This window comes from Achroia grisella, unplaced genomic scaffold (assembly GCF_030625045.1).
Source record: "Achroia grisella isolate CSIRO2021 unplaced genomic scaffold, CSIRO_AGI_Agris_v1 utg906, whole genome shotgun sequence".
Classification (NCBI taxonomy): domain Eukaryota; kingdom Metazoa; phylum Arthropoda; class Insecta; order Lepidoptera; family Pyralidae; genus Achroia; species Achroia grisella.
This window is the reverse complement of record NW_026713064.1, coordinates 844,144-864,284: the sequence shown is the minus strand read 5'-3', so window position 1 is coordinate 864,284 and position 20,141 is coordinate 844,144. Positions and strand designations below refer to the sequence as shown.

The 20,141-nt window shown below is 30.6% G+C and overlaps 1 protein-coding gene across 1 annotated transcript; it reads right to left on the bottom strand.

The window, feature by feature from the left end:
- Positions 1–455: 455 nt before the first annotated feature.
- On the bottom strand, positions 456–19,601 carry LOC131853755 (G-protein coupled receptor dmsr-1-like). The gene is made up of 6 exons (XM_059204781.1): positions 19,172–19,601; positions 12,870–13,028; positions 11,213–11,349; positions 5,549–5,651; positions 1,675–2,246; positions 456–846 (listed from the first exon to the last, which is right to left on the bottom strand). Exons 1-6 carry the CDS (start codon positions 19,487–19,489, stop codon positions 825–827), a joined length of 1,311 nt encoding a protein of 436 aa, XP_059060764.1. The 5' UTR covers positions 19,490–19,601; the 3' UTR covers positions 456–824.
- Positions 19,602–20,141: the final 540 nt, after the last annotated feature.

Here is a 20,141-nt window from a genome sequence, read left to right as displayed (position 1 = left end):
TCTGCTTTCAAACAGATCCTATGTTGAAGTTTTAAAGTTGGGTGGAAAATTGTGCAACAACAAATTATAATATTTTATGAAAGCTAATATTGTTACCTACCTGTATATGTAAAAGATATAGGGCACGACGTGTAACGGTTTCATGCATTTTCATGAGGTGTCTGCAGACTCATCTTCATCATAGAAGTAGGTAGGTACTACATGACAACATGGCGACAGTATTACAATATACAATTATAGTAAATTATCAAAACTGTAACATTCAACTGTCAACTTGTTTAGTAAATACATACGCTAGTAATTTAAAAATTAATAAGCTATTAAATATCACCAGGAGATGGTCTTTATGTGCCTTGTGAATCTTATTAGCCTTTATAAATTTATTCCGTTTTGTTTAAACAGTTATTTTTTTTGTGGAATAAAATATACTATTTTTATATCTAAGTAGAAACAACATTGTATTGAAACGCAATAATTGTATTTAAATATAACTATTTCGAAATTCAGTAATGTTATATCTACTAACAATGGTAGGTATTACGTAAACAATTAGGTATTCTAAAGTATTATATATTGTAAGTTTTGTTTTCATATGATCCTTTGGTTTGAACAATGATGAGCATCTACATCTAGTTTTGGGCTCGTGGGTAGAACCTGTACCTGTTATTTAATCTGTTATATAAGACAATATTAATATTTAATGACTTTGTTCAACTTCAATCATTATATAAATATAACAAGTGCTATACACCGTAGTCTATAATTAATGGTATTTACAAGAACTGCTGCAAAACACTCGCTCGTTTCTCTTGTACGAACCTTCCTCACGGAACCGAAGTCTTGGCCCTGTAATTAAAATAATAGACTGTTTAATAAGGAACATGACATTAGATTAGATATCAAATTTATCTGAATATCGATTGATTTATGGCAAATGAACTGTTATTCAATCTTCTAGTGCAAAACATTTATTTTGTTATGAAATTTGATGACTTTTTGAAGTCGGTAGGCGGTTATTATACTGAAGTTTGTGTACAGAGTAAAGATATGTGTTAATATTTTTTTGTAATTTTGCCCTGTTTAGTAGTTTCTATAAACAAAACATTATAATCCAGAAAGGTTTTATAACTTGCCATCTAGTCACTACTTAAGCAAAGCTTATGTTATGGGTATTTAACGACCGATATAATTAGTTAAATACATTTTTCTGTAACTGTACATAGACATCATCCAGACCATTACAAACAATCATATACATGAAAACAAAAGTTTGCATTGTACAATCGAACCCGCGGCCAATGGAAGTAAGGCGATGTATTAAGCCGTTGGACTGCTGACGCAATTCAATAAATACTGCTCAAAAATTAATCTTTATTTTAACATAAAGATTATTTGTAGAAAGATTAATTCTTTTCTCTAAATTTAATTCAATTATCTATCCCATTGCGTATAATTTGTACCAGGAATGTGAATAAAACTCTTAAAGTCTCGCCTTATCGAGATTTCGGAATACAATAAAATCCAATTTTCTATCTATTTGAAACGAATTCTTTAACCCTTCGTGTCACTGAAGAAAATATTCTCTGGTTTATAGAGACTTGTGTATATAGTCTGTTACTTTTTAATAATTGTGTAGATACCGAACGTAGATAAAAAGTTAATATTATAACTTACGTGTTCTGTCCATCGGAATGTGAAGCCGTCGGCAGTGGCCACTTGTGTAAATGTGCCCGCCACATCATCTGACCAAACGTCATTCGGAACTGACGAGACATCGAGCAATACAAAACAAAGTTAATAGCACCATTCAAGAGTGCTAGTGCATCCATCAACTCCCCGAACAAATTGTAGCAATTTTTGAAGAAACAACGGCCAAGCAACCCACTGAGCAACCCAAGAATACCTTGAGGTAACTCCGTCACAAGAAAGAGTAGCAGTACTGCCACTAACATCTTAGTAGTTCTATTCGTTCTTCTATCAGCTTTGCATTGACGTTTGACAGTCTTATTATTTGTAGGACACGCGTTGTATACACGAACCTTCTTCTGATGCTGATTGGCACTATATACTTCACGTATTAACCATAAGCTGATGACAGTTAAAATGCAGCAGGGCAGTAGCTTGATTAGAACAGCATGCACCCAGAAATTGATCTGATAAAGTTGACCTTCGTGGTCTGAATCTACATAGTACAATATCATTGGGCCAGTAGGCTCTAATACTACAGTCGTGTGAATGTCGAACACCTGTGGAAGACAATCCTAATTAATATTCAGTATACCTACGTTAAAAATACAAAATCTGAGTTGAATTATTTGCTCTTCCAAACGTAAAGTTGGAATACTAAATTAAATGTTACCTGGGGAAAGATTATTTAATAATTGTGAAGGTATCTATTGAATATTGCTAGAATGGACGATTCTACAAACTTCGAAAAGGGTTGGAGTCATTACTCTTTGAGAGACTTTTCTTCGATTCAATACAACAGTCCATATTAATTAGTATCTTTCTTTGTAAAATGTCAGAAAGAATATTTCTCTTAAAAATATTATTTTATTACTAAGCCAAGAACATTAATTGATTAGATTTTCACGTGGTTTTTGTAAGCCTTTCAAATTTTATCGAAACTATCACAAAGAGTACTAAATAATCAGTATTTTATAACCTTCATACTCGACTAGTCGATTGTGATACACAATTTACATTGGAAAATGAGATTACCGGAGTAGTAGTTTACATATGCAAATAGCGTACCATATGCGAATCTACGTAAATTCGCTAAAAACAATTAGTAGTAAATATTGAATGAAATCGTTAAACGTGAATTTGTTGATAATATTGAATTTAAATATTGAATATATTCATTTTCTCCAATTATAATGAAATAAAACTAAATACATTTCGAAATGTAAGAGTCATATGAGAGAAGAGTAGCTACATTACTCTTAAGATGAACCATGAATTTGACCAAATGTATAGTATATAGCAAGTTCTGCTCTCTATGCAAAAACACTTTCGGAGTTGGAACAGTCCGGACAATGAATTGTGCCAACTTGGAGAGTGTTTTTCCACGCTACGCTTGAAGGACACAAGGCTAAAGGAAGAAAGTACATGTGCGGGAATGATTGTTTCGTTTATTTACTATATTGTTATATTTTCCAAACATGTATCTACAGGAAATCAAATATCCGGAGCTATTAGGCCCTCTCGTAAAATAACAAACCATCGGTTACCGAGACGATAATAAAATTTATTAGGAACGAAGTAAAACATGCCCCATTTACCCAATTGTTGTTCTTAAATGTGTGTTAGAGTTTGATTTAACGCTGTATCAATAAGTCCTTTATTTTAGGCTATTTTTGTATTAGAATTTTCGCACAAATTGCGTATTTCGAATATCAAATAGTATATATGAAGTACGACTGAGTAACGTACATTAAATAAACATATTAATGCATGTGATACAAGTACAAACATCCGTTTCATGTATTTAAAGGCAAAATGTATATACAGAGACCATACTTCGAGATAGATACCCACAGAATTCCAGAGTGAATACCTATCCAAATAAATTACAGTGCCCTAATACGTAACTGATATAATTATTAATCATTAATCAGGAAAACAAAATAAATATCATGGTAAACTATTTTCTGAAATTTTATTTAATAATTTGTAAACATACAAGTTGAAACATCTCTTTGTTAGAATTCCAGTATTACTGCACGTTATAGAGGGTCTACCTCCAACGCAGACATCCGAAACGTTGGAAACAAGTAAACTATTGCCGTATTTAAGACATTATTGAAGTGAAATATAAATGTGTTTAGTCAAAATGAAATATTATAGAGAAATAATAATAATTGAAACTTATAAAGATCATTAAAATTAATAAAACATCATGACAGTTATCATATAAGACAATAATTTGTTAAGTTGTAAAAAATTGCAAAAACCGGTTCAGTAGAAGTACCACGTATGTTCTCTGGGTGATCAAAGATCAATGTTGAATTACTGATCTCAGATACAACTTGGAATTGAAAGAAGAAATCGTATTATCCACTTCTAATAGTTTAGTATAGGCACTTTTGTCTAGAAAAAAAAAACGAACGGGTTTCAGTGTCTACGAATTTCTCAGTATTTGATCATGCAACTAAAGCAAGTGAAGTGAAATGAAGTTCTTTGAAGATTTTCTCGCAGTAAAACAAAAAGGTTTCTAGAAGAAGAAGCATTATATTAGCAATGTCGCTAATGGAAAAGTGCCAAATGTGTCGGTAAGTTTTCTCGTGGAAACGTCTTAACTATTCGTAATTTTATGGTAATAAAATAAAAAATATAAAATTATTTTGAAAGAGTGTATATCTAATAATTATATACAAGAACCCGGAAAGACTTTTGAGCTCTGTAATACTGATTTTCATCTAATTCCGACTCCAAACTATCCCAAGGAAGAAATGTTTTATTTAAAGCATCCTTTAACTAGATATTACTTTGTAACACTGTACTACCTTGTTACTGTAATATTTTAGAATAGCATTATGTATATATTAGATAATTATATAAATATATATATACTCGTATTTATTTACCTTCTAATATTATTTCCCAGGTTGTTTACTTATATGTTGCTGGAATCTGTCGACCGTATTTCGACCGAACGTTAAGTACCTACTTAGTCTGCAGTCCCAGGAGTGCAGATAGATCAATGTTCTCATTACTGATCTACGTATCTAGAGATTTTAAATTATTTAGAAGGTAATAAATAGGCCGTTCTCAATATTCAGTCAAGTAAAAAGGATATAGTATCTATATATTTGGTAATATTTATTTTAACATTAATATTTGTTTGCTGACTGCAAACAAGTATGAGATTACTAATGTTGATTTCTTGGGTAGCATTGATAGTGTTTGTTCAATAATATAGGTAATCCCTAAATTATACTCTTAATTTCGGTATATTTTAGAGAAAATTTAACTTTGATACGTATATCTTATATGAAATATTAAAACACGGTATTTTTTGTGTACTGGTTATGAGCTTCAAAAGAAGAGTATAGAAATAAAATTGACATATTTTGCTGACCGCTAATTTCACTAACAGTAGTAATAATATTATTTGAGATGAAAATGACATTGAAAACCTACCTTTGGTGATAGTACATCTATATATATTATGTGATGTCATTTGTACTCGTTTTTACTTATCGTATGTTTTTATTTTACCGAATTCTCGTCGATACAAAGTCAATTACGATTGGAGAGAGAAATAAAAAAAAGGCTGAAATCTACACATATGTAGATTTCCACGCGCCGCCAGACTTATTTGTATAACTAATTGTTACCCGTAACTTTGTTTATCTTTTGAGATAAAAGGTAACATATGTCAGTCCTTGTGATGAAATATGCGTACTACAGTCCTTTAGTTGTGAATAAGTAACAAATGGACATACAGATATATACACTTTCGTATTTATAATACTAGTCTCGATGTATGTATTACATTTATCGTGCAAAATATTGATAATTTAAAGTGGAGTACTTTACTTACCATAAATGTGGGAATGCAAAGTATAGGAGGTATAATGAAGCTACTCAATATTGCTGTGCTACAGCGTCGCTCCGTACACAATATATGGTTTCTGTCTGAGTATCTGAAAAGATAATAAATGCGTTAAAATATACATACTTACATAGAGCTAGGTAAGTTGATACATATGGCCATGAAGGTAAACTTTTTCTAAGAAATAAATTAGGGAAATGAATATAAATTTTGAAACCTTCATACCAAGTGTGCGGTCACGTTCAAATTTATTTTCTTTTTTCCACTTTATTTCGCAGTTGAATGTGTTTGGTTTCATGAGTATTTTATTTGGCTTTTAGTGTGTTATACCTTTTGGAAACATCAGGTAATGTAATAAAATCTGACGGCACTATCAGTTATACCTAGTACAAGTAAGTAACAAATTCGTTATAAATTAATATCAGCATTTTTGGATATTTATGCTATAACTGGACGAAAAAATGTGTCATTTGCAATGACCTATAAAGCCTGCTCTAATAATTAATTTTTTAGTTAACTATAGCTATAGTTAGGTGAAGTTGCGGTAAACGGCTAGTTTTGTAATAAACGTTAGTAGTTACTAGTTTGTGTGTTAATCAACGTAAAATATAAATTCATCAGATATACGCCCGTCATGGCAGACTTATTACGAAAATTGCGAACATTTATTAAGTTACGAGTATATGGTTGTAGGTACACTAAAGAAGTAAAAATTAAATGAAACTAGGGTAAGAAGAGAATTGAAAAGTAATAGGACTAATGACCACACTACAGGCAAGGTCAACCTCCAGGCGGTCATCTCTAGAAACTAACTTGGTTAATTCCTGGTGAAATTATCTGGATGGGCGAAGTAAATAGACCTCACGTCTATTTTATTACTTTCCACAGGTGCAAGTATTTTCTATTATTTCCACTAATATCACCCATACAAAAAAAAGAATACCATTTATAAATTGCTTTTTTGAGGGCCTCGGTGGTCTAGCGGTAATGGACTGCTCTTTTATTCCGATGGTTACGGGTTCGATTCCTCGCATGGCACAGACATTTGTATTCATGAATATGATTGTTTGTATCGGTCTGGGTATACGAAAAAAAATCTACGTATTTGTATCAGTTATCTAGTGCCTATAATTCAAGCCTTAGTTAGCTTGGATCTAGATAGCGTTGTGTGAATTGTCCAGGGTTATTATTATTATTATAGGGTTATTGCTAGTAATGTGGCCAATTTTTTATGACGGTGTCACTTACCGGTCAATCAAAAATGAATGTCAAAATATCTTTATCCAACTAAATCTAGTTTACAGACTCTTGTGTCAAATCTACCGTTAGTTCGGAGTGCTTTCGAGGTGAGAAGATCTGACAAGAAACTCAGCTCTTATTCTTTGCAAATAAGCTCTAAAGCTCAAATCTACTTTTGTTATTAATCAACTATTAGTGTGTAGAAACAATCCCTAATAATTAACTGTATGTTACTTTGCGGTTTGTATTTAATGACTTGTTCTACATCCAAGATGACGGTACAAAATAGGTATATATTATATAAGATAAATTACAAAATAACAATGGGAAAGCTGCTAAGTATGATATAATTTTACTCAAAGCTTTAATATATCTCTTATAAGAAACATACGTCTCAATGTTTCTGAATATATTAATTTCACGTCACTTCTAAACCCTCTGAAATACATAATTGAATCGCCGTAATTGACTGTTAGCAATAGCCGTTTTTGATGTGATTTGAAATCGTATGTGGTATCCTATGTGGAGGTTGGTAGCCTACACCTATATCTTTAAAGTACAAGAATGTCTAATATGAAAAAATAATAAAAATCATTATGTTCTACAAGTTTATATATACACACTTAAATACAACATTATAATAACTAGTTTATACGCATACATCAAATTGTGTTAAATTTAATTATTGTGCAGAAATCTATAAAGCTGTCTGTACTACAAATTCTAAAATGGATAGAAGTTAAAATATAAAATTGTTATGTTATGTTTGTGTGTAGAATTCCAAGTAAATATCTGCCATATTTATCCAATAAAACAAAGAAGTAGAATGATATTACTATTTGTTTATTTATACACACATCCTGTTACGGAATAGTACACATTTGAAACTAACCAAGATTTTGCGGGTATGTTCTATGTTTATTTGAGTAAAAAAATATGGAGAAACCAACGCTGTGCTTACGTTCGCGTGAGTGAACGTTCAATTAGATGAGAAGTTCGGCTTAGTGATGGCTTAGGATACTCACAGGCACATGACTTTTTTATTTAACTGGATTTTCTAAAAAGCTGACGGTACATCTGATGGTAAATGGTCTCCGTCGTCTATAACAAGAACAGCGCCACTATTGCCATTTCAGAAGCAAAAGATACCTCTGTACCTTGAAAATTTTGCAAAAAAAACACATCTTACAAAGCTAAGTGTTTGATAACTGATATAGGTAACACCTCTGTGTTGTCTGTGGTACCTCTGTACCATACCCACAATAACTTGATAGTTCGACAGATTCGAATTTCAACAGAACAAACATTTGTATTAATGATTACATTTTTCTTTTTCAGAATATGAATTAAAATATTAGAAAATATATTTTTAATTTAAGGAATACGTACTACATAAATTAGATACGAGTGTTTATAAGTGGGTACACGACAATTAATTATGTATATCGCCTGCCTAATGTTTATTTATAATTTTCACGTAAATGGAAGGAAAAGTAAACGGTTTCGCCTTGTCCTCCTATACTATAAATGTTACTTGACCGACAATTATATTTCAAGTCTCGACAATGTACGTATATATTATAATTAAACGACCACGCATCTTTGTGAATATTTCCATATATATTTTCTCTGTAAAATTTTAATTATTGGATTCCCTTAATTATTTCTTGAAAACGATATTAGACAAAATATAAATTTATAATATACTCTATAACATAGCAGAGAAGATATTATTGTAAAAGAATAACTCAAATAACATTTTACAAATATAAATCTGTGTTGTGAATTTGATGCAATTTCAGCTAACCTTTGTCTAAAACCACTGCTTGTTTATCATGTATGTATGCACATATTATATAATTTATTTCCTATATTTACCTGTCTTCGGGCCACATCAATATGTTATCTGGTGGAGGATATTAATTGTATTAAGCCTGCCTGCCCTCAAAATACAATACACTTTAAATAGATTATCAGAAAAAAACTAAGGTTTAAAATACTACAATTATAATCAAAGTCGTATTAATCATAGTAATCATGCTTCAATGCATTTCCTAGAACCACTTTCCAGAACTTTCCAGGGTGAGCACTGGCCTAAAAGTTTTCACTTTGCATATGTAATCCTTTGTGGTAATACTGAAGGCCCGTGCGGACATCTCGTGATTTTAGCATAAACACACAAGGATTTGAATTATTCGTTGAACTCATTAGATTTTTAAAAAGTGCATGAAGTTAAATAAATTAGTGTGTATTTAGTAAGACATATACTCTAACGTAAATACATAAAAATGATAAATCTGTAACAAAACTGTAATTTTATTATACTTATTCATATCATAAAGTCCTCACGTTTTTTTGACATTGATGAAAAGGACCTACCTAAGATAATGGTATACGACGATACCGTAGCAGATGCATTGCTAACTGTTGACCTACTGGTCACTATACTACTGTGTACTTATCATGTCACTACTCGTATTTGAACCCAGCATGGTCAATGGCGTGTCTACCTACCACCGGATGACTTTGGTTTGTCATCGGTTTATCTACAATTTGGTAGTTAACCATTAAAACAAAATGTCACCCGTAATTTATTATTGTGTCGTTCTGATTCGAGCTTAGGACCTTGGGGTTTATGTGGAAGTAGAAAATCATTAGGCCATGATACTTTTATATCTAGGGTTTACATATATGAATGTGTGTTGCCAGCGATTTCGTATGCGTGTAAATTTGTAAATCAACATCTATTATCATACAAATAAATAATCTAAATAACGCTACCTCTATTATTCTATTAATAAATGAACTAATGAATCTATAGGTAGTGTATTAAGAATATTCGTAAAATTTATTATTTCGCTCCTATTTATTCAGTTTTCTTTAGTTAGTTGTTAAATAATATTTAATACTATATTATGTAAAATAATTATACTAATTTTCCAGCCATTTTTAAGTGAAACGTTATCAATAAATACCTAGATAATTTTTACCTCGTCACTATTTTCTAATTTTATTTTTCGGCATGTAAGTTTATGTAACGATAATGAACATACTTCCTACCTGTTACAAGTAACATATTTATATACACATATAGATTTATGTTAGTCGCACTTAATGAAATGAAGATTAGTAAGCCCCGCCCCGTATATATTGTCATTTATATAGTTTATGGGCTGCTCTTACTTAATTAGTGATAGAGCGAGAAACTTATTAGGTATATTCTGCCACAAATGGAAATGAAAATTAAGCGTCAGTATATGTCACTAGTGTAATTAATCGTCTATAGCTTGGCTTATGAACCTTTGGGTATTACATCTACAAAAAATCAACTATTTTGTGCGAGTAACACTAAAAGATAATAAATGTTTAATGATAATAGGTATATAAAATGTACATTATGTTACAGTCATAGATTAGTACTATGTTTTTGTGTGGTTTATGATTATGATGTTATAAATTGTTTTCGTTGTATCTTATCATTTCTTCTTAGTTCGAAAGCACTCCGAACTGTCGGTAGATTTGACATATCATAAAAGTCTGTATGATTAAGAGACCTATATGAATTGATATATTTTGATTTTAAAATTATTCAATATAACCAGCAATTGCTTGGAACTTTCCTACTTTAGAACCTAATATTTGTAACCCTATAAGCAGAAAACTACTATTCTACTTGTGAAGTCAAGTATATATGCAAACCACTTTCTGAAATATCTAGTCGCGCAATGCTAGAATAACATTGGTTTATATCTTAGAATTAATATTATTAAATTGCTAATCAATAAATAACGTCATTACGTCTGGTAATGTGACGAAGAATTGGGAAATGTCAAATTGCAGGCATTTTAGATGAAATTGTTACTAAATTAATGAAATAAATTGATCCATTTTCCGGATTGGAAAATGGTCAAAGGATACATTGGGATAAAAATCGTTATATTATAGTATCTTATTACGAATCACGAAAGTGGGTCGTTTAGAAAGTGTGGTCATTTAGAAAGGGCTATGAAACGGTCATATTTCACAGATTATTTGGGATCAGGCTGGTAACAAAAAAATAAATGATGTGATTTAAATCTTAATTAAACTAGGACAAGCAATCTGAAGTTTCAAAGGTTTATTTGGTAAAGATATTTTTACTACACATTTTGACCTATAAAGTTATTTACGTGCATTATTCCACAGTGACAAAAACGGTGTATTATGTTATTATATACAAAATTGAAGAAGTTAAGAGGACTCGTGAAAAGCCTGGTTGGCCGGATAAAAAATCTTGATAAAAGTAATAGTATTTTGTCTAAATCTATTAAGAGTTAATTTTAGTCTACGTAATCAAACGCTATGAATACTAGTCTATATACTTTTCGGAACTACATAAAAATTATTATTTATTTACTAACTAATACTACTTACTTGATGGCGACGTATCTCCACACAGCGAGGGATAGAGTCAGGCAAATGGATGCAGTGTGGAATATTTGAGCGAAGTGCATGTGAAACAGGAGATAGGCGGCCCATTTATATGGCATTTCCCTCTGTCCAGGCAGTATCTGGTATAGCAAAAAGCGATTTAGAAAGAAAAAATATGTTTAGTGAATTTTATAATAGAACACGGAAAAGATTTTCAAGTATTTTTCTAAAAATATTTTGTTTCAAATATCTATACATTATGTCTATGAAATGTTCTAATAAAAAATAATTGACATGTAGCCTAACTTAAGATTTTTCAGTAGTCTTTATACAAAATAATACTTGGCGACAAACAATTATAAAACTAATAGTCAAAATCACAAAGTATTTTTCTAAAAATATTATGTTTCATTTAACTTATTTTAGTATTATACTAAAAAGTAAATGACTAATATTTATATTTTGACTATTAGTTTTATAATTGTTTGTCGCAACTATTATTTTCTAAAAAGACTACTAAAAAACTTAAGTTAGGCTACATGTCAATATTTTTTTATTAGAACATTTCATATGCTGCTTAGTTATGACGATACTCTTAAAATATTTAACTGTCTGTTGTGACAAATAATTTTTCAAATTTATCTAAAAAATCAAAAGATTATTATTGTATCTATACATCTATATTGGCGAAAAGCACTAAAGTACAAATTAACGACTTTAATATCAAGTTTCTCTTTTGCAGTACAAAAATATATAGCTATTTGGTACAATATTATTTTCGAGTTATAAATTTATACATTTTATTTACATGTTAATTATTCAAAATTTCTCATAAATATTTCCGACATAGCTTTTTTGGCATGTGTTGGTCTGAAGTGGAAATTAGATATTCCTCAATTAGTAACATTATCGGGCATTAAGGCGATGTTTATTTTATCTCTGGTATGTTGATATGATATGGGCCGGGAATCGATGTGAGAGGCGTTATGGTGTTTGAATGTGTATATAAATATTGTCAGTCATTACTCAATTCTGTATAACTACACGAAGTTAGTTTGCGGCCCACTCACACTACTGTTTATCTACCGCGGTTACTCAATATTAATTTGTATATTCGTATAAATTTAGATGAATAAACTGATTGTAATTGCAATATTACGTATAATTTAAAACTACGGAACCGATCTTAGTGATATATATGACAACACACACCAGTTTTCAAATAAAGAAATCGGAAACCTGTAGAAAAACGTCCTGCGGTAACACAAATTTCACTACCTTTTATTGAAGTAGGTTAAAAACCGATAATATCGGAACTCCAAATATCTCAACCTCAAATATTATTTATAGTTTGAGAAACTATTTCGCATCTCTAACTTATGATAATGTTATGAAAAGTTACTTGAATTTCTAACCTACTGTGTCCAACAAAGTTAGATCTGCTTCGTCAACTAAGATTTGATAATCTTGATTTAACGCGTCTAAATATTCTAGCTATTGTAGAATATATATATTTATTTTTGTTGTTGATTTATTTTGCAGTGAAAAATGCCTTTGAATACGGGCATTTATTTGTAGTTGGCAAAACTTATAATGAATTAATTCCTCACAATTCCCAACGCTTCTGCGGATAAATGAGAACAGAATAGTAATGGCTTACCAGATATCTGTAGACAGCGAACGGCACGTATTCTAGCATAACAAAAACGTCAGCCACTGCTAGCCATTTTAAAAGTCTATTAATTGGCGCTGCAGCTAAGTCCCGTCGCGTTAACACAGCAACGTTGAGCGCGTTCGCTAAACTTCCAAAAAAACATACCTGTAAATACAAAATTCATATTTAGTATGACGGCTTCTGTAGTTTAGCGGTTTACCACACCGCCTGTAGTCGGAACCGCGACAATAGACGGTAAACTGCTTTCGCCTTATACTATAGTCGCGGCGTCGATACAAATAAATAAAATTCGTATTTAGGAGTATGATTGTTTGTATTGGTCTTGGTTTGTGGTATGTGTATTATGTATGTATTTAGAAAAATTATCTGTTTCAATATTTCCATCAATTGTTTAGTACCTGCAACAAGATGGCGCTGTGTGAATTGTCCTAGTTATATAACTATATATACCTTAACGAATAAATAATCTCTGATTTGTTACATAGAAAATAAAGATTCTAGCGCCTTATTTAAATTACAATAGGTTATATCAAAATAATTTATTCCTAATAATATTCAATTTGTGCCTTTTAAGATATGATTACCCTACCCAACTACATAATGTAAGGTTATTTATGATACAGTTAGGTACTCGTCGTTAAAATTCCTCACACTCCTCAACTTACCAATAAATTTAAGCGCTTAACAACGCTAGCATACCAAAGTCTTGCAACGTTTGCAATATGTGTTAATTAAAAAAAAGAAAAATTTTTTAATATTCCACGGTTATAACAAGGTTTTCCAGATTGTTATATAATACCATTATGTAAAAGAGAATATGTTTAATCTAATCTGTCATCTCAAATATATCATCTGTATTACGTATAGAACAGTAGTAACGTTTTTCGTTATAAGTGCAAATTGGACTCGTCAAAACATGCATTCAAAATTGTATAATGTCTTGCCACTATTAACCCATTATCTGGATAGGTTATACTGTCACTGTGATAGGTTTTTCTATTGACTTCTGACGTCTATCTCATTTTATGTGTATCTTGTGTACATAATCTATCCATAAAAATAGCTAAACACTGTTTGCAAATTAACTTCTACATTTCGAAAAATTAATATTGTTTATAAGAAATAAAATATTTAAATAAAAATGTATAGTAATAAAGTAATCGCCGATAATTGGAACATATTTACTGCAGTTATTATAAATATAATTTTTAGTTGAATTTAAACTCACATACAGTACAATGTTTTAATTCTAATAGGCTCTCAGTTCATGTGGTCACGGAAAGTAATCTACATTCGATTAAATTAGTGACCAGTTTCTGAGTTTACAAAGCTGTTCAAAACTCCTCAATTTCCCTCTATTAACTGTTCCGACAATTAGAAACGTTAGGTTTGTGTAGGACACATCCACAAATTTACTTCACACCAGTTTCAGTAATTTCATCTTTCCCCTATCATCCAGGCTATCCGTTACTAGAATCATATATATGTTGGAAGACCACAGATTATATCAAAAGCTTTCTTTTTGTTATGTATAAAAATCATAAATGAAAATTTCATCAAATCCACTTTGATGAAATTTTCATTTATGATTTTTTGAATTGGAAAAATGATTTTTCTTTGAATATTTATAAATGGAAAAATCTATAGCGTCCCATTAACTGAACACTTCATGAAAGCAAGAAAGCTTTCAACCTTCAAAGAATAGGAAAACATTAATTAAAAAACTATGTTGAATTCACGATTGTTTTTATTGAGTTATTTTAAATCAATTCCTAATGTTTTTGTAAATATAGTTAATACTTATTTATAATTAAAGTGAAAATATCATATAGTAATGGCGTGTCTATAATATTTGACCTTAATTTTTCGCGATATCGAGGGGTGTGCGAGAGAACCGAAATAGAGCAGCTTATATATCAATCCACTTCAACAGTATTTGACAAATGTTTATAAAAATGTATGTACCTTTTCATATATTTACTATTATGACTGTAAAGATGATATTTGGCTATTCTAGTTTTATACGTTATTATTATAATTTACAAAGCTTACCATATATCGTCGTATAATTAACAACTGAATTTTTTTTATTTAAAATTATGTGTGGGCCGATTTTTTCCAGTTAACTGAAATAGCAATGTTGTCATTTCTACTTATTGTAAGAGGTAACTGAACCTGATTCACGAAAAATAGCCTTGGACATTATGTTGTCACGTTGATCTTTGTGATTCCTAATATATTGCCATTTCGTTAAGTTGTTATACCTTAGTGTTAGAATTCACATCATTATTTTAGCAAAAATCCGATATTTTCAAAATATATTAAAAGAAGGAAGGTTTGTTTTTAGTACTAATGAAGTACCCAATGTAAAGATTATTACGAATATTGTAAATAGCGCTATCTAGTATTTATAGACCAACCTACTACACTGACTTTGGTCTATAAATACGGAGGTCGGTAGTTGAATAATCCTCTTTCGTTGCGTGAGCCGCGGCATTCAGTCGACGAGCGCAGAGCGTGCCAGTTGTTAAGAAAACTCGATGAAATTACATTGAATTTCATCGACTTTTCTTTCTCCAATCGAAATACTAAGCAAGCCGGCTTGGAAGCTGAATGAGATGAGACAGAGGTACCTACACAGTCGACAAAGTCCACTTTGGTAAAACCAATTGCTGCTATATTATCATGTTATCGCTAATATTAGGTAACAAAAGTTGATTACGACCAAAACTAATACAACAATTGGAAGTTGCTTTTTACGCCACGCAGTATTTTTACTGGACTTTGTAACGATAGATATTTCTTATCTTGCTCCCGTAGTTAAACATACATCAGTATTGTCACGTGGGCTTCTTTGTTTCAAAACTTTTGTTTTGTTTTGTGCCAGTTAAACATACATCTGGACATTTTAGTATTGACCACGTCACAGCTACAAAAATTACTATATGGTAGTTACAGTTTCGCACTTTGTTTCAAAAAAAGCATTGTTATATCGTATTACAGATGATATTTAATAAAATATAAGATAATTCTGAAATTCTTACGAAAAAGTTGTATAACATGATTGTCAAGTGACCAAGATAAAGATCGAGTTTTTTGTATTGAAAACTATGGATTTATACTTAATATTTTATTTACAAATAAGTACAATACATTGTATCAAAATATAGATATTAGAAATAATAAAGTTCGCATTATTGGAACGCAATCTCTTACAGACAACCTTTAAATTCTAAGAATATAAGTTCTTCGTAGGCGTGCCGAAGTATTTACTTTTTGAGATATAATATATTGAATAATAACAAAAAAATGTAACCAATATTTGTGAACAAGAATCAACAATCGGTAAACAAGGATACTAGAGTCCACATCAGTTATTCATTTAGGTGTAAAGTTAAACATAAGTACATAAATATGTCACAAAGATAAAATTATCTATTATTTCTGAAGTACTATTTATTTATTATTCCTTTATTTTACTTAGGGGGGAATATTAGGTTGTAGAATATACATCTTTACATTAATTATTTCTACTTTTTATTATCAGAAATATGGGATAAAAACAAAAATAGATCTATCATTATATTTGAAACTGGGTAATCTCCCTAAAGATTTAAAATCAGGCGGCAGCATTATAGTAGGTCGTAAATAAAGAATTCATCTATCTGATAATGTAATATTTGCCTTAGTAATATTACTTGTAAGGAATAAGTTATCTCCTTTCGAGTTGAAGACGGAACAAATTAAAGCACTCAAGAAAGTTGTACTTTCCATGCCTGTTTTCGTACATAATACTCAATACGACATGAGAGATGATAATAACTTTACCAGCTTTATAAAGCCGTCAAAAACTTGTTAAAATTCATAATAATAACATAACAAGCTTAATTTTTTTGTATGCTACTGACAATGCGATAACATTTTGAATTAACTTAAAAAAAGCGGTGATTTTTTTTGAGTTCACATTTCGCATGTACAGAAATTGAATCTATTCATCCTAATTGCTGAACTAATTGTAATAATTAAGTTTGGAACTTATAGGATATTATGGTATTTGAGTTCACATTTCCCGTGTACAGAAGTTCAGATACTGAAGTGTATCTATTCATCCTGATTTCTGAACTAATTGTAATAATTAAGTTTGGAACTTATAGGATATTATGGTATTTGAGTTCACATTTTTCTGAACTAATTGTAATAATTAAGTTTGGCACTTATAGGATAATATGTTTTTTGAGTTCACATTTCCCGTGTACAGTTCAGATACTGAAGAGTATCTATTCATCCTAATTTCTGAACTAATTGTAATAATTAAGTTTGGAACTTATAGGATTTACTTTCATATTAGTATTTACCTATATAAATAATATTTAAAGTGAAAAACTGTGCATTAAATAACTCTTAAGCGATTATCTGATACATGGAAGTTGATCAGAACTATTTTTCTGATTCGTAAAATTCTGTATTCAATTTTCCTCTGTATTCAATATCATTTAAATACTATACATAGCAAATGACGAATGATGAAATGATGAAAGATGTCTTTTGTATCAATCATATAGTTACATTTACAGTAGTACAAAATTATTATGATATTATTAAAGTATAGATAATTTTTGCCACTATTACGTGGGTAGAAGAGACATTTCAATAAAAATGTTTGTAATAGAATATCAATATATACAAGATTATATTATATTGAAGATTCAGTAACTGATATTTCCAGGTGCAAAAACAAACTTGCTCGCAATATGAAAATATCTTGTTAAACCGATAAATGCCCATATCAAAAAGCTGTATAAAATATCAATTTTATTTGTAAACATGTTCTGCCTTTTAATGCCTCATTGAACTTATACTTGTTTGTTTATTCCGTATTTGATATTTTTAGAAATATGTTTACAGCAATGTTATATATTTACAAATAAGAATGGATTTTGTTTTTTTCTTATTATTTTGATAATAACTGATGGTTGAATGGTGATCCTAACTATATTACGGACATCAATGATGAATAAGATATGAAATCAGGTCATGTAGCCAATCGTGACAAATTAACCTGGAATTTACCACAATATTGTTTAAGGTATCAATTATATATTATGATAGAGTGACGAACGATCTGATGAGATACAATGTGAACTATATGATAAAATGTTCCTGTTTTTTTTTTATTGAGGAATTTGGGCTATTGTCATGTGTTTAGACCTATAGCACTGTGACCTACATGTAAATCTAGAGAGAGATCGCTGCCTACATTCGTCAGGGACAAGAATTGAAAGATATTCTTAGGAGCAATGGTTTTTATTTCCTCAATTCCTATTACGGATTCTTAGAATCCTTATTAGAATGTAAACTCAATATTAATGTAGTAGAATAAAGAATTTTTATTTATTAATTTCTTTATTTATTGAATAGGAATAGGAACCTTAATCTACTATTTTGTTTATTATAGAACAGACACATATATATTAGTGTTACAGTATTCTATATTTCGTGCTACTTGTATATTAAGTATATTTTTTAGTTATATATGATATTAATTTAAATTTTATTATCACTTGCTGTTCGCACTTTTATCTTACATCCTACAATAAAAATAATGTCTTTAGTAGATACTAATCTGCGATGCAGTTGATGACATGTATATGTATCTACAGGTAACAGGGATATATATTAATTACTTTTTGTCCTGACTGGTCTGACTGCGACCTATGAACATCCATAATTCGAGGATCATGTCATTCCTAAAATATCGGAATGTAGGTGTGCCTGGTATCTATCTATGCGAATTCCGTCACTACTTTATATTATTTTATTGATTTTGAGAAACCTATTTTCACCTATACTATTAGTTTATACGTTTCGTTTTTATGCAGTATGTGTACTGTTGGATTAGAAATAAAAAAAACTGTATATGTCATTATCCAAGATATTATGATTAATCTATGTAACCAATTTCCATTCTATCATTTTTAATAATATAGATTTCGAACAAACAATCCAATTATTTGACGATCTAGTGGTCTAACTGTTAAGCACAACGCCTTATTTTCCATGGTCGCGGATTCGATTGCTGAGTTTGTTGGTACAGGTTTGGGTGCATTCCATGTATATTATTTATGTATTTACAAAAAAATGTACGTATTTATTCATTTCAGTTGTCTGGTACTCATACTAGAAGTATCTGAATGTCAACGCACAGTAACAATAGATAAAAACGACATGTGGTAAAGTAAATAACAAAATGCCTCTATCTATAATATAAGATGAATATTAGTACTTACAATAAGGCTAATATAACCGTGGATACTGTTGTAAGCTAAGATAACGTCTCGAAAATTACCCTCGCAGTAATTGCACGTCACTTCAGTAGACTTGGTCAAGTTTAATTTGCTTCTCCAGCCATCCACGAGTTTCACAAGTGTACCAAAATCCAAAGGCTCGTAGCTGTTGTTTTTGGTCGATTGCTCTTTCAAAGCTGAGAGGAATTGCGTCAGATCAATATTAGTTCGGTTATCGCTTTCCACTTCTGTGGCCAGTAGCATTTCCTCAAACAGATTAGTCAAAGCGTGAGTTATATTTGAGCTGTCATCCGACGCCATTTTTCCCTCCAGAAAGACGAAGCGACTAGACGCATAACTTTTACAATTTGCGGGTGAGCGGGTGAATGTCTTCTGATTGGAATGACGTCCACCTTTGATATATTGTGCAACTTTTTTCCTGTAACAAATAAGTTTTTTTAGATTGTAGTAGCAAACGAGTAAACCTAATGGCCCGTGAGTCCGCTACAGTTTCTTGTTACTATTTTTATACACTAAACTTCTATGTCACAACCGTTGAATAAATAGTTATATCTATAGAATCACGGATATCATAACTTCGAATGACACTCGTGGTGTGCATTACAATAGAAATTACAACCGTTGACAATTCACATAAGCTAAGCAGAGCTTTAGTTTTGGATACTAGACAACTGATACAGATACTTAAATACATGTTGTTTTTGTAAATACACAAACAATCATACATATGAAAATAAATGCCGTACGAGGATTCGAATCTACAGCTATCGGAAATAAGACGGTGTACCGTACACCGCTAGATCACGGAGGCTGTTAAGTTATTTATAAAGCCTAAATTATTCAAAGTTTTCAATCGTTTTCTGTTATAAATAAACAATTGTACTAGTTGACTGATGAATTGAACAGCTTCAAAGAGCGGTATTTGTTTCTATTGTGTAAAATGTTAGGCATA

Bases quoted from the DNA above. Each gene is read 5' to 3' on its own strand.
- LOC131853755 (XM_059204781.1), bottom strand. From the start codon at position 19,489: ATGGCGTCGGATGACAGCTCAAATATAACTCACGCTTTGACTAATCTG. The intron at 11,350-12,869 runs GTAAGCCATTAC...TTGCTATACCAG, and splicing joins TCGCTGTCTACAGATATCTG to ATACTGCCTGGACAGAGGGA. The intron at 847-1,674 runs GTAAGTTATAAT...TTTTAATTACAG, and splicing joins CATTCCGATGGACAGAACAC to GGCCAAGACTTCGGTTCCGT.